The 15,685-nt window shown below is 47.8% G+C and overlaps 1 protein-coding gene across 1 annotated transcript; it reads left to right on the top strand.

The window, feature by feature from the left end:
• The first annotated feature begins 413 nt into the window (after positions 1–413).
• On the top strand, positions 414–15,366 carry polr2a (RNA polymerase II subunit A). Its single transcript, XM_084155915.1, has 28 exons — positions 414–753; positions 1,604–1,736; positions 1,838–1,974; positions 2,453–2,629; positions 2,798–3,079; positions 3,258–3,419; positions 3,738–3,958; positions 4,058–4,190; positions 4,302–4,426; positions 4,768–4,978; positions 5,073–5,282; positions 5,598–5,766; positions 5,948–6,042; positions 6,221–6,424; positions 6,685–6,907; positions 7,333–7,516; positions 8,171–8,342; positions 9,267–9,372; positions 10,180–10,385; positions 10,644–10,907; positions 11,229–11,436; positions 11,550–11,755; positions 11,964–12,146; positions 12,588–12,791; positions 13,114–13,300; positions 13,650–13,763; positions 13,867–14,016; positions 14,115–15,366. The coding sequence occupies exons 1-28, from the start codon at positions 667–669 to the stop codon at positions 15,272–15,274; spliced, it is 5,913 nt and encodes a 1,970-aa protein (XP_084012041.1). The 5' UTR covers positions 414–666; the 3' UTR covers positions 15,275–15,366.
• The last annotated feature ends 319 nt before the right edge of the window (positions 15,367–15,685 follow it).

The following is a 15,685-nucleotide window of genomic DNA, read 5'->3' as shown; positions in this document are numbered from 1 at the left end:
AAAGTTATCCCAACGCCATCATATCTCTATGGCCATTGGCCAATCTCTATGTACTAATGTATATTAATGTTATAATTGACCAACCACACTGTATCTTATTGAATATTAACAGCACTACAACCAAATATAGATTGTAGCCCCGCCTCTGCTCTGATCTGACCAATGGTGAGCATGTCAGCCAATTTAGTGCCCGCCTTATGTTTCAATTGGTTAAAGAAGAAAACGTACGCTTCCATTGGTCATGCGTCTTATCAAATGTATTATTCATGTTGTGATCTTGTGTAGCCAATTAACGTTTTACTACACAGATCCATAACCCGCCTCCTGACTGTTCAGCCCCTGCTTCGTTGAGTGTGTCAACCTGTACCAAAGTCTCCAGTCTATATAAACACGCGTTGGCTGTTTTCGAGCTCAGATGCGCTTAGAGCGCGCTGGAGTGTAGATCAGGAGAAGCAAGGGGGACAGCTGGTAGTCATAGTGGATAGGAGTAAAGCGTAAATAAATAGACTCCTAAGGCAGTAAACAACGTGGGTCTTCAGGATATCGCCTTCGGAGACATTCCGGTCACCGTTGGCGGTCTGGCCAGAGTCCTGGTGACAATTTAAAGCTATTCCTTCTTACAAAAGCAGTGTGCCGAGGGAGGACGCGTCTCTTTGAATAGACAGGATGCACGGACCGCCCTCCGGCGACAGCGCATGCCCATTGCGCCTCATCAAGAGAGTGCAATTCGGCATCATCAGCCCAGATGAGCTTGTAGGTTTTGCTTTGGGGTGGGGGGATTCGTTTACTTTCTGAACGTTCTCACATTGATCTTATCTGTACATGACTATACCTAGAATATATCATTGATGACAATGGATGTGCTACAAAGGAAGTAGCTTACAGCTAGCCTAGCTAACGTTAACTAGCTAAGCCATGTTGGAGCTTGAGCTAGCTAGCTAGCTAGCTAGCAACAGCATGTTGTAGGAAGTTCGACAAACTTTTTCAGCACACAGTATTTTCCATCTGAGCTAAACCATATATATCATGAATCAAACTCCCTTTTATTTTGAAAATACATGTAAACAAATACCATTTTAGCTACTTTTACTGAACTTTACAATTTTGTTCTGTTCCCAGCAAGTTACACACACAAACACTAATGTTCCCACTTGTAATCTATATGTGGTATATCATAATAAAAGGCAACGCCATTAAAGTCAAAGCTATGCATGTTTTCTTTACGTTATGTTTTATTAGTTTTAGAATAAAGGGATCTTTCTTGGCAATATAATACGTTGTTTACATAATCCTCTAGTCAATTTGCTCACCTCAATTTATTTTCATCCATTTGGTTGGACCTCAAAATTGATTTGTCAGGGTACCAATACTGGTTTAGAAATGCAACTTTGATCAAAGTGTACCACTGTGTTCTTATTGAGTTGTAGGTACGGTCATCGTCGCTTGATTCAATTACTGATTTTTCAGGGGTTATTTGTTTTGAAATAGTTTCGAGGTATGTAAGCCATTTTCCAATGTGACTGCTTCACTGTTCTATGTGTATTTACTTAGGCTATTCATATTTTGGAACTGGATTTGATGTTGACTATGGTTCTCCCTCTAGAAACGGATGTCGGTCACGGAAGGGGGAATCAAGTACCCCGAGACCACAGAAGGAGGGCGTCCCAAACTCGGTGGGCTGATGGACCCCAGACAAGGGGTCATCGAACGATCCGGAAGGTGTCAAACATGTGCAGGTACAGGAAGTTACCAGGACATCGTTGTAATTTTGTGGTTGGGTCACCACTACTGTGCTTGAATGTTGGTTAAATTTTTTTTTGTTATTTTTGCTGTTCAGGTAACATGACAGAATGCCCGGGCCACTTCGGCCACATAGAGCTGGCCAAGCCGGTGTTCCATGTGGGCTTCGTCAACAAGATCATGAAGGTCCTCCGGTGTGTCTGCTACTCCTGCTCCAAGCTGCTGGTCGACACAGTCAGTAACCCTCCATTCCTTCCTTCCTTACACTACCACTACACAACCTATATGTAACATGTACCAATCCGCTCCCGGATTCAATACTTGTGATGCTCACAACATGGCACACTCAATACAAAAAAACTATACCTCAACTTCCACGCTGCACTGTATACACATAGAATATCTAACACTGCATAAACTCCTGATATATCTAATTGATTTTCATTTGATGAGTATAAGAATTATGGATCAAGGCATACTAATGATTACATGTTAGTCCTTACATGGAATTACATTACACATATTCCAATGACTTGTTGATGTGATGGGGCGCGTTCAGCAGGATGCAACGTTTTGGAATGTTCAGATAGAAATATGCTATATAGAACGAACATGCAGCTCTGACATGTAGAATAAGGAATCACGTCGGCTCTATTTGTGGTATTTCTATCTGCAACGTTCAAGAATGGCCCTGGTGTCTCCTTCCTTCTAGAATAACCCAAAGATCAAAGACATCCTGCAGAAGTCCAAGGGGCAGCCCAGAAAGCGTCTGACCCACGTGTACGACCTGTGTAAAGGCAAGAACATCTGCGAGGGCGGAGAGGAGATGGACAACAAGTTTGGAGTGGAGCAGCAGGAGCACGACAGTGAGGACATCACTAAGGAAAAGGTACTGTCACCGGGGACTCTTGTCAACGTCATGTCATTCGTAGGCCATCAATACTTAACGCATATTTTTGTCTTTGTGTGCTCTCATCTCACATAGTAACATCTTTCTGATTTTGTTTCCTCATGGTCCTCTTGTAACACACACACACTCTCCCCCTCACTCTCCCAGGGCCATGGTGGCTGCGGGCGCTACCAGCCGCGTATCCGCCGGTCGGGCCTGGAGCTGTACGCTGAGTGGAAGCACGTGAACGAGGACTCACAGGAGAAGAAGATCCTGCTGAGCCCCGAGCGCGTCTATGAGATCTTCAAACGCATCTCGGACGAGGAGGACGTAATCCTGGGCCTGGATCCCAAGTTCTCCCGGCCTGAGTGGATGATTGTCACGGTACTACCCGTGCCGCCGCTGGCTGTCCGGCCTGCCGTCGTCATGCAGGGCTCCGCCCGTAACCAGGTGAGGAGGAATGACTAACTGTTAGAGATTTTTTACTGAAATGTCAGGAATTGAAGGGGTTTGGTGACTTTCAAGTGCAAGACTGTCATTTTGCCTTGAAATTGTTGAGATTGTTTAACTTGTTTAAGTTTTACCATCGTCGTTTAACCACGTCATGTCCTTTTTTCCTGTCACCCAGGATGACTTGACACACAAGCTGGCCGACATCGTCAAGATCAACAACCAGCTGCGGCGGAACGAGCAGAGCGGCGCGGCGGCCCATGTCATCGCTGAGGACGTGAAGCTGCTGCAGTTCCACGTGGCCACCATGGTGGACAACGAGCTGCCAGGCCTGCCCAGGGTACGCACTGCAGCAAGGACACATGAGAGGGCACCAATTGGCACAACATTACTGTACTTCTTACCCTTGCCAATGTGTATTGTTACTATAGAGATTTACTGTTTTTCTTTGTTTGAATTGAAGATTGAAGACTAAATAATACACATACTATTAGATGCTTTAAAAGTGCTCTTTTGTTAGACTGATAAGACCGACAACTATTCAACCCATAATATCTGGGTTTATTTCATTTTCAATGATTACTGATAGTTGTGAAGGATCATCAGCTCTGTTCTGAATATGTTTGTGCTGATAACTGAACTTTCTCTTAACTCCCAGGCAATGCAAAAATCGGGCCGCCCGCTCAAATCCTTAAAACAGCGTCTGAAGGGGAAGGAAGGGCGAGTCCGAGGTAACTTGATGGGGAAACGTGTGGACTTCTCCGCCAGAACCGTCATCACCCCCGACCCCAACCTCCAGATCGACCAAGTGGGCGTCCCGCGCTCCATCGCCGCCAACATGACTTTCCCAGAAATCGTCACACCGTTTAACATTGACAGGTACGGCAGAGAAACTAACCAATTGTTTACTGTTTAAACTGACATAATTGTGTGTAATTGTGTATTGGTTATAATATTGACAGTCCTATATGTCGTCAGGTTACAGGAGCTGGTGCGCAGAGGCAACAGCCAGTATCCAGGAGCCAAATATATCATCAGAGACAACGGGGACAGAATCGACCTGCGGTTCCACCCCAAACCAAGTGACCTTCACCTCCAGATCGGCTACAAGGTGACCCTCAAAAGACAAGATGGTTCTCATTTATTGTGGAATGTTTACGGAGTGACTTGGACTTGATGTAATGCAATGTCACTTTTATGAACTAATTTTTGTCCCCCTCAGGTGGAAAGACATATGTGCGACGGTGACATCATCATCTTCAACAGACAGCCCACGTTACATAAAATGTCTATGATGGGGCACAGAGTTCGAATCCTGCCCTGGTCCACCTTCCGAATGAACCTCAGGTACAACTATCAAGTCTTGAATTTTCCCTTCGAGTCTCTGTCAGACTGGCCCAGTTTCAGACCACAAACAGACATGATACCTGAGTAGTTATTGTTTGTTGGCATAAACACTGACAAGAATGTTGGGAAGAACATTGATATAGAACCTATTGTTGAGCGAATATAATTTCAGGATTGGGATTAGTGCTCCTATAGTATCGGATGATTTTCTCAACTTCAATTGTTTCAAAATGAAAGCAAATGCTAACACAGAACACATTGCACACCATTGAACATATAACATAAAAACAGATCCAGGATGGTGACATTAACCACTCTGCCCCCCTCCCCCTTTTCCACAGTGTAACCACTCCGTACAATGCTGACTTTGACGGGGATGAGATGAACCTGCATCTCCCCCAGTCCCTGGAAACGAGAGCTGAGATCCAGGAGCTGGCCATGGTGCCTCGTATGATCGTCACCCCCCAGTCCAACAGGCCCGTCATGGGCATCGTGCAAGACACCCTCACCGCCGTGCGCAAGTTCACCAAAAGGGACGTCTTCCTAGAGAGGGTAAGGAGGGGAATGTTTAAAGGGATAGATCAGCCCCAAAAACATACACACACGTCTTTCCTCCACTTATTCTGTAACATGATCTGTCCCCCAGGGCGATGTGATGAACCTCCTGATGTTCCTGTCTACGTGGGACGGCAAGGTGCCCCAGCCAGCCATCCTGAAGCCCCGGCCGCTCTGGACGGGCAAGCAGATCTTCAGCCTTATCATCCCGGGCCACATCAACGCCATCCGAACACACAGCACCCACCCAGACGAGGAGGACAGTGGGCCCTACAAACACATCTCTCCCGGGGACACCAAGGTAAAAACACTAAACTGGAGAAACACACTGAGATGCTCATGTGACAAGGAGGATTTGTTTAACAAATGTTGTAGTGATAGTGTGTGCAGAATACAGGCTTTTATTGTGTACATTCTTTAGTTACATGGTTTTTCTATATGTTCCCATCTTAGAATGCTAGCACTTTACCACACGTGTAAAAAAAAAAAAAAAAAAAAAGGTGGCCATTTTGTCCCAGAACGCTAACCACACCTCCTAACGCAGAACCATGAATGGATACTAACCCAATGTGCGTAAAATACTATTATATAATGTCATGTGTCTGTGTTTCCCCAGGTGATAGTGGAGAACGGGGAGCTGATCATGGGCATCCTGTGTAAGAAGTCACTGGGTACCTCTGCTGGCTCCCTGGTCCACATCTGTTTCCTGGAGATGGGCCATGACGTCACCCGCCTCTTCTACTCCAACATCCAGACGGTGGTCAACAACTGGCTGCTCATTGAGGGTAAGGACCTGGACTGAGTGGGCCCTGGGAAGAGGGCATCAGTGGGTAGAATGGCAACTCCTTTGAAATCCGCTTGAAGTTAATCTGTTCTATTTTGGGGTTAGGGGTTAAATTCCTCTAAATGCAGATATTTTAGTCAATATTACCAGTTTTTCTTAATATTCATATTTTCTCTCTGTAGGTGCTTCTATCGGTATTGGTGACTCCATTGCTGACGCAAAGACGTACCTGGACATCCAGAACACCATCAAGAAGGCCAAACAGGATGTAATAGAGGTAAGTCCCTTCCCTTCTCTCTAAAATATTCCTTGTCAATAAATCCTCTTGTATTCATGATGGGGACGTCCTCTGGCAATTCCTTTTGAAAGAATGTAGACTGGAATAAAAGATGTGAGCCATTTCTAAGACCCTCTGTCTCGAACTCCCTTCATTTTCTTCCTGTAATCCTCTCCAGGTCATTGAGAAGGCCCACAACAACGAGTTGGAGCCCACCCCTGGTAACACGCTGAGGCAGACCTTTGAGAACCAGGTGAATCGCATCCTAAACGACGCCCGTGACAAAACGGGTTCCTCTGCCCAGAAGTCCCTGTCTGAGTACAACAACTTCAAGTCCATGGTGGTGGCCGGCTCCAAAGGCTCCAAGATTAACATCTCTCAGGTACGACCAGGGGTCCTAAAAAATATACAAACGACCTGCTCTCATGCAATAAGAAACGCTCATTTTTGTTTTAAAACGCTACACTACGGTGTGCCCTACTGAACACGGCCCAGGATAGTTTCAGACATCGATGGATTTTTTAAATGGCACACAGTGTTCCTCTAGGGATGACAGTAGACAACGGGCTTCGATTTACACCCCTTAACTTCACACACTTTTTCCTTCTCTACCATCTGTCTCTCCCTCTCTCTGGCCCTCAGGTTATTGCGGTGGTGGGGCAGCAGAACGTGGAGGGTAAGCGTATCCCGTTCGGCTTCAAGCACCGCACGCTCCCCCACTTCATCAAGGATGACTACGGCCCCGAGAGCAGAGGCTTCGTGGAGAACTCATACCTGGCCGGCCTCACGCCCACAGAGTTCTTCTTCCACGCCATGGGAGGCAGGGAGGGGCTTATCGACACGGCTGTGAAGACCGCCGAGACTGGTGAGTGAAGGGGAGAAGTAAGAGTTTATTTAATTAAAGATCACCATTAGCTATTGCAAAAGCAGCAGCTACTCTTCCTGGGGTCCACACAACATAAAACAGGACATAATACAGAACATTAATAGACAAGAACAGCTCAAGGACTGCATACATTTAAAATAAGAGTATAGAAAGAGGGGGGAAGAGGAGGAAGATGTTGGGGATAGAGACTGGTGATTGAAGGGGGGAGAGGCAAGGAGTAGAGGTCAGGGTTTAAGCTGGTTAGAAGCACTTTTTAATGTAGGGAGATGAGAGGGAGGAAGGGGTGACTGTTACGACCCCTGCACGATTAGGGAGAGGAGACTCATAGATAGTTCGGTAAGTAGATGGATTTTTCACAGGTTTAAATACTCTTCTAACCTCAGTCCTTATCTGATGTCCTTCAGGTTACATCCAGCGTCGTCTGATCAAGTCCATGGAGTCTGTGATGGTGAAGTATGACGCCACGGTGCGTAACTCCATCAACCAGGTGGTGCAGCTTCGCTACGGAGAGGACGGCCTGGCCGGGGAGTCTGTGGAGTTCCAGAACATGGCCACGCTCAAACCCTCCAACAAGGCCTTCGAGAAGAAGTGAGTGGTGAAGGGAAGTGGGTTGAGGGGAGTGGAGATCCTGTGTAGCTCAGTTGGTAGAGCATGGCGTTTGCAACGCCAGGGTTGTGGGTTCGATTCCCACGGGGGTCCGGTATGAAAATATATGCACTCACTAACTGTAAGTCGCTCTGGATAAGAGCGTCTGCTAAATGACTCAAATGTAATGTAAAATGAGAGAGAGAGGAAGGGGCGGGGAGGTACAATGATGGCTAGAGTTTTGGGTGTGGGATAAGGGTACTAGATTCGTTTGAGCTGTCTTGCCAACTCCTATGGTGGTTATTGTCATGCCAACGACCATAGGAGTTGGCTATACAGGAAAAACAGATCTGAGACCAGGCTTGTGCTCTCTTAGTCATTCGATGATTGATTGACTACGTTTAAAAAAAACAACTAGTACAAGCTTTCCTCTCCTATTGGTTGACAGTGTGACAATATTGGATATCATAGACTTCACCTATCCACGACCCACCATCTTATTAATCACCCAGATGCTAACGTTAAACTCTCTGTCTAGTCACGTCTATATGAAGGCGTTCAATACAGCAGCTCACTGTCCACGCTCCACGGTCAACTGGCTTAACTCTCTGTCTGTCTAATCTTGTCCTTCCCTAATCCTCCTCCCTTGGCCACTAGGTTCAGGTTTGACTGCACCAACGAGCGGGCTCTGAGGCGCACCCTGCAGGAGGACGTGGTGAAGGATGTGATGACCAACGCCCAGGTGCAGAGCGCCCTGGAGAGGGAGTATGAGAAGATGAAGGAGGACAGGGAGATTCTGAGGGCCATCTTCCCCACTGGGGACAGCAAGGTGAAGGGGGGAGACACACACTAGCACAGGGATCTCCAACAGGTAGATCGCAAGCTACTAAGAAATGGTCTTCTGATGTGATTTAAAGGCACAATGCAGGCGTTATTCTCCATATCAAATAATTTCTGGGTAACAACAAAGTACAGTACTGTGATTGATTTTAAATCAAAATGGTCAAAAAGAAACAAATGGCTTTTTAGCAAGAGCAATTTCTCAAGCAAGAATTTTGCTGGGAGTGGTCTGAGTGGGTAGGGGAAAACTAGCTGTTATTGGCAGAGCGGTTTGGAACTCTTTCTTATTGGTCTAACTAATTTACCATCTGGTGATGTCACCAGGCAGGCTAACATTTCAGGCTGTCTTTTCAAAGAGCTCTTGTACTTAAAGGGTATTATCATCATTCACAGTATTATTCCAACCTCATGGTGTGGAAATATATATAAAACAAATGTGACTGCACTGGGCCTTTAAGCATTGACATGGAACTCTTTGACATGGAACAACTATATATAGCTGTTTATAAAACCATTATTTTACCAGCTATATTGACAGAACACATCTCTTGTACACCAAGGACCCGGGGAAGAGTTGCAGGGTAGAGAAGAATGCGCCTATTTGAAAGCAATAGAAAAATGATTAGCTTGCGACATGGTTAATTTGATAAAAGTAGGTATAACGCTAGAGAAGGTTGGAGACCCCTGCACTAGCATATGTGTACACACTAGCATACATCTCCAGATTCTCCACACATATACATCTCCACGCACATACACATGCATCCATCCTCTTTCATTCACTTCCATGTACTCCCAGGAACTCTCACACACTTCCTTCCACATGTCACCACTGCTAGTATATCCCACTGATTCAGACCAATGCGATAGGGATATCTAACACTAAAGGCGTTATGTCCCTGTTTCCCACTAGGTGGTGCTGCCCTGCAACCTGGCCAGGATGATCTGGAATGCCCAGAAGATCTTCAGAATCAACCCCCGCACCCCCACAGACCTCAACCCCCTACGAGTCGTAGAGGGTAGGTATCTACCACACTCGTACACTTTGCAGCCACCATAGACCCATATTTGAAGAAACCCCTAAAGATGTGCCATGTAGTCTCACGTTTTAAAAGGTTGATACCATCCATTTTCAATGGCCACTCCTTGAGGCCGATTTCAAATAAGCCTTTGAGCAATCACACCACCACATGAAGTGACATTGGTAGTTGAAAGTTGATCACACCCATTGTCAACCATGTCATTTATCGGAATGATTCACAAATCGTGTGGACAAATGCCTGGCTGTGGGATTATAGATGTGAAGCGCTGTCTGGCCTGCCCCATAGCTGCTTTGCTTACTGACGGCCATATAAAGCTTCTCGGGTGCGGCTGTGCTCCTAACACTATATGAAGAGCCCAGAGTGCTTAGAGAGATGGATGGAGGGATCCCTTGCACTGTACAGGATCACATGGAGTACCGTATTGTGCCTTACGTTCCTCGGTTTGTAACATTGAGACATTTGTTGTCATGACGACAAAGGTGGGTTGTATTTGAATACCATAGCACTTGATATGCTACAGTAAAAAGTTGCCTGATTAATTTTGTTGTTCCCACGACTAACTTTTTGGTGTAAAACGCATCCATCTCTAGATGCTAAAAGCAAGAATTTGCAACACTTTGTTCAGTAACCAAGTAAATTGCGTTGATATTTCTGCAATCTTGGTACAAAAACGAAATCTCTCGATAAGCAATTTTATCTGGACCACTAGCCAGGCTAAGTAAGATATAAAATGACCCGTATGACATTCTAAAACTTCTCCCTTCTCTTGTCTCCACGCCACAGGTGTCCAGGAGCTGAGTAAGAAGTTGGTGATTGTGAACGGCGAGGACCAACTGAGCAGACAGGCCCAGCAGAACGCCACGCTGCTCTTCAACATCCACCTGCGCTCCACGTTGAGCTCCCGGCGCATGACAGACGAGTTCAGACTGAGCACCGAGGCCTACGACTGGCTCCTGGGGGAGATTGAGTCCAAGTTCAACCAGTCCATCGTGAGTCGAGTCTCTCACACACACAGTGTGCTGGGAGAGGTTGAAAGGGGGAGATTGAGGGTCAACACCTAAACTGGTTGCTATGAACGAAAGAGATGGGATTAGATATACAGGGACAGTGTAGAAAACTAGGATCTTTTTTACAGCATAAAAACTTAGGAAAGAATTCATGCTCGGCTTCTCTGTTTTCTTTCATTACACTGATCTAATTCCGTCATAATCATTTAATCTGAACACTTCATCCTCTGCCTCCTCTAGGCCCACCCGGGTGAGATGGTTGGGGCGTTAGCTGCCCAGTCGCTGGGAGAGCCCGCCACCCAGATGACCCTGAACACCTTCCACTACGCCGGCGTGTCGGCCAAGAACGTCACCCTGGGCGTGCCGCGTCTCAAGGAGCTGATCAACATCTCCAAGAGGCCCAAGACCCCGTCCCTCACTGTGTTCCTGCTTGGCCAGGCGGCCCGCGACGCCGAGAGGGCCAAGGATATCCTCTGTCGCCTGGAGCACACCACCCTCAGAAAGGTGAACAGTGGAGAATATGTGATATGGGTGGGCTAAACATGTGGTTGGCATAGACGGGCTATGTGACGGTTTCCACAGTTAATAACATTATTCAGAAACCCACAAGAGGGCATATTATTCTTGAAGGCAGTACTTCATCAGTGGTGTATCACACCAGTCAGACCAACATTAGTTCTAAAGCGTTGTTTTACTTTAATAAATTGTTAAATGTTATTAATAAATTAAGTTATTACAATATCTGATTTCATAGGTTGTTCCTTATCTTTGCATACTGATTTTACAATCATTAACCAACCATCCTCTCTCCCTCCCTCCTTCCAGGTGACGGCCAACACGGCCATCTACTACGACCCTAACCCCCAGAGTACGGTGGTGACGGAGGACCAGGAGTGGGTCAATGTCTACTATGAGATGCCCGACTTCGACGTGACCCGCATCTCACCCTGGCTGCTCCGCATTGAGCTTGACCGCAAGCACATGACTGACCGCAAGCTGACCATGGAGCAGATCGCTGAGAAGATCAATGCAGGTGGGAATGCACACACGCACACTTCCAATACTTTATTTGGATATATAATAAAGCATTCCAGTAAAAAGGACCCACACACACCCTATTGCTAAATGCAACCTCTCTCCCTGAAGGTTTCGGAGACGACCTGAACTGTATCTTCAATGACGACAATGCAGAGAAGCTGGTTCTGCGAATCCGCATCATGAACAGCGACGAGAACAAGTTCCACGAGGACGAGGAGGTGGTGGACAAGATGGACGACGACGTGTTCCTGAGGTGCATCGAGTCCAACATGCTGACGGACATGACACTGCAGGGCATCGAGCAGATCAGCAAGGTAACGGAGGGGTCACAGAAACAAACACTTATTCCTTTAAACTGCACTGTGGCACCATTTTTCATCTCCGCACCCAATAGTCTTCCTTTCCTCTATGCTCACCGATCTCATACAAACTGATTGACCTAAACAACATGGCAGAAACCTATCCAGATCATTAACCCATCAGCTATTGATCTATAGTACTTCCCCTGTCTCCTCCCCCTAGGTGTACATGCACTTGCCCCAGACAGACAACAAGAAAAAGATCATCATTACAGAGGAGGGCGAGTTCAAGGCCCTGCAGGAGTGGATCCTGGAGACAGACGGCGTGGGACTTATGAGGGTCCTCAGTGAGAAGGACGTGGACCCCGTCAGGACCACCTCCAACGACATCGTAGAGATCTTCACGGTATGGTTAGATACCATAGTTGGATAGCGACGCAAGTTATGATAGTAACAAATAGAGGTAATAGTAACGATAGAGACGATGGTTACAGATAGCTACGATAGTTGTGATAGTTACAATAGCTAGCTACAATAGTTTAGATAGCAATGGTAGTTACCGACAGTTATGACAGTGATCTTTATATGATTTCTGATTTGTATTGTCTGTAGTAAGGGACCAGTTTAAATGTTCTTTACAATTTTGGCTATACTTTCAAGTTCATATTCACAAAAGCACTCTTTGGGAGTTAAACAAGGAATCCTAACTCGACATTGTTAAACCTATTCAGCTCTACTTTACTGCTAAACCTGAATAGTACATGAATCATAGCATAGCCAAAACATGTCAGTATTTTGGGGGATATCCATTACTCATTCCAGTCCCCCCTCCTCTCCTGCCTTCTAGGTACTGGGTATCGAGGCTGTGCGCAAGGCTCTGGAGAGGGAGTTGAACCACGTCATCTCCTTTGACGGTTCCTACGTCAACTACCGCCACTTGTCGTTGCTTTGCGACACCATGACGTGCCGCGGTCACCTGATGGCCATCACGCGTCACGGCATCAACAGACAGGACACGGGACCCCTCATGAAGTGCTCCTTTGAGGAGACGGTGAGTGTTACGCCAGGGGACAGAGGGAAGGGGGTGATGGTCCAGCATCGTGTTAGTATGTCATACTTACCATTTTTAGAACAGTTGTCAGTGGGCTCTTGAGTATAGTCGTCAGCAACTCTTCCGCTAGCTACAGTATCCATAAAACGACTTCCTTTGAGAACTTCATAGGAGTGTTCTAGTTACCAACCTTGACTAGACCAACACATGACAAAGCGATTTTATCTCAATGAAACTAGTCAGTATAAACAATGAAATTAAACGTATAGTGTAGATTAGTCAGCACCCTGTAGACTCACCGTCAACATCATCCCTATCCCAGGTGGATGTGCTGATGGAGGCGTCTTCCCACGGGGAGAGTGACCCCATGAAGGGTGTGTCTGAGAACATCATGCTGGGCCAGCTGGCCCCCTGTGGGACGGGCTGTTTCGACCTGCTGCTGGATGCTGAGAAGTGCAAATATGGCATGGAGATCCCCACCAACATCCCAGGCATTAGCGTGGCTGGACGTGAGTAGACGGGACTAGAATGGCAAAACTTTATTGTCCGCACAGTGTGACTTTAAATGTAATTGTTCACACAATGTGGCTGTTCCCATCACCATATCAACTCCAGTATTTGAATTCAGACGGACATGAAGGCAGAAATGGACTGGTATAGACCAATTTATCTATGATTTGATTAAACAACGTAAACATTTCATTCCAGTTCTGAGTATAACTATGTTGGAAAAAGCCTACATTCAAAGCAAAATATATACACAAAGTATCCAGACTTTTAGATAATGAGATGTCGGTAAAGAATCTCTATAAGGATTGATTGTGAAATGTGCATATTTTCTCTATTTCCTCTTCTCAGCCACCGGAATGTTCTTTGGCTCTGCGCCCAGCCCCATGAGTGGCATGTCCCCAGCCATGACCCCCTGGAACACTGGAGCCACCCCCGCTTACGGTGCCTGGTCCCCCAGCATCGGTAAGCCCCAACCTGGGTTGACTTTGACAATATCCTGGTAGTACAGTGTAGTCCATACCACCTTCTACTGTACTGTTCCATTAACTCATGCTCTGACCTCCAGGCAGCGGGATGACCCCTGGAGCTGCAGGCTTCTCTCCCAGCGCAGCGTCCGACGCCAGTGGCTTCTCTCCGGGCTACTCCCCGGCCTGGTCCCCTACCCCTGGATCTCCTGGGTCCCCTGGACCAGCAAGCCCCTATATCCCCTCTCCAGGTTAGTCACCATACAAAACACCCAGTTTGGTTTGAAATATCAACTGACACAGGACCTTTTTTACATGGAATTAATTAATTTCTTGTTTATTTTTCCAGGAGGTGCCATGTCTCCTAACTACTCCCCCACCTCCCCGGCCTACGAGCCCCGCTCTCCTGGGGGATACACCCCCCAAAGCCCGGGCTACTCCCCAACGTCACCCTCCTACTCCCCAACGTCCCCCTCTTACTCCCCCACCAGCCCCAACTACAGCCCCACCTCACCCTCCTATTCACCCACCTCCCCCAGCTACTCCCCAACCTCCCCCTCATACTCCCCTACATCCCCCAGTTACTCCCCTACCTCCCCATCTTACTCCCCCACCTCACCCTCTTACTCCCCCACTTCTCCCTCCTACTCCCCTACCTCCCCCAGCTACAGCCCCACGTCTCCAAGCTACAGCCCCACCTCGCCTAGCTACTCCCCCACCTCACCCTCTTACTCCCCCACTTCCCCCTCCTACTCCCCCACCTCACCCTCTTACTCCCCCACTTCCCCTTCCTATTCCCCTACCTCCCCCTCTTACTCCCCCACCTCTCCAAGCTACAGCCCCTCTTCACCCAACTACACCCCAACCTCACCCAGTTACTCCCCCACCTCCCCCTCCTACTCCCCTACCTCCCCCTCCTACTCCCCCACCTCCCCGAACTACACCCCCACCAGCCCCAACTACTCCCCCACCTCCCCCTCTTACTCTCCCACTTCTCCATCCTACTCTCCCTCCAGCCCACGCTTCACCCCCCAGTCGCCCACCTACACCCCCAGCTCTCCCTCCTACAGCCCCAGCTCTCCTTCCTACTCACCCACCTCACCCAAATACACACCTACGTCCCCCTCTTACTCCCCCAGCTCTCCAGAGTACACCCCCACCTCCCCCAAATACTCCCCCACCTCGCCCAAGTACTCCCCGACCTCTCCCAAATACTCACCCACCTCCCCAACTTACTCCCCGACGACCCCTAAATACAGCCCCACCTCGCCCACCTACTCACCCACCTCACCCACCTACACCCCCACCAGCCCCAAGTACTCCCCCACCTCCCCAACCTATTCCCCAACCTCACCCAAATACTCTCCCACCTCCCCCACCTACTCGCCCACTAGCCCCAAAGGGTCCACCTACAGCCCCCTGTCTCCTGGCTACAGCAACCCCTCACCCAGCTTCACCCTCACCAGCCCGGCCATCAGCCCAGATGACAGTGACGAGGAGAACAACTGAGGGATCCAGGAGGAAGAGCAGGGGGCTAAGGAACCTCTCCCTGCCCTACTCGAAGCCCCTGAACTGGGGCTGTAATACTGAAGGATAGCCCCACTGCTGGTGGTGTCAGTGGTTTGGGCTGGAGAGTCATGACAAAGAAAGAACCCTGGGGGTCCCACTTGTGATTTATTTTTATTTTGGGGGCCCTCCTTCGGACCACTGTACCCCAGCCTCGTTCAACTCGGGGGGGGGGGGGGGGGGGGGGGCTGCCTAAAATATTTACTACTATGTATTTGATAGACTTGAACTGTTTAGCAAGGGGAAAAGGCTGCCTTTTTGAACTACACATTTTATTTTGGTTTTTAATGTTCATGCGGCTGTTGAAGCTGAGTTATAAGAACCTAGAGGAAAGCAGAGGAGGGAGATGTGGTT

Source organism: Coregonus lavaretus (genome assembly GCF_964263955.1).
Source record: "Coregonus lavaretus genome assembly, chromosome: 39".
NCBI lineage: Eukaryota > Metazoa > Chordata > Actinopteri > Salmoniformes > Salmonidae > Coregonus > Coregonus lavaretus.
Note: the sequence above shows the minus strand (reverse complement) of the source record. Positions and strands in the feature narration are given on the sequence as shown.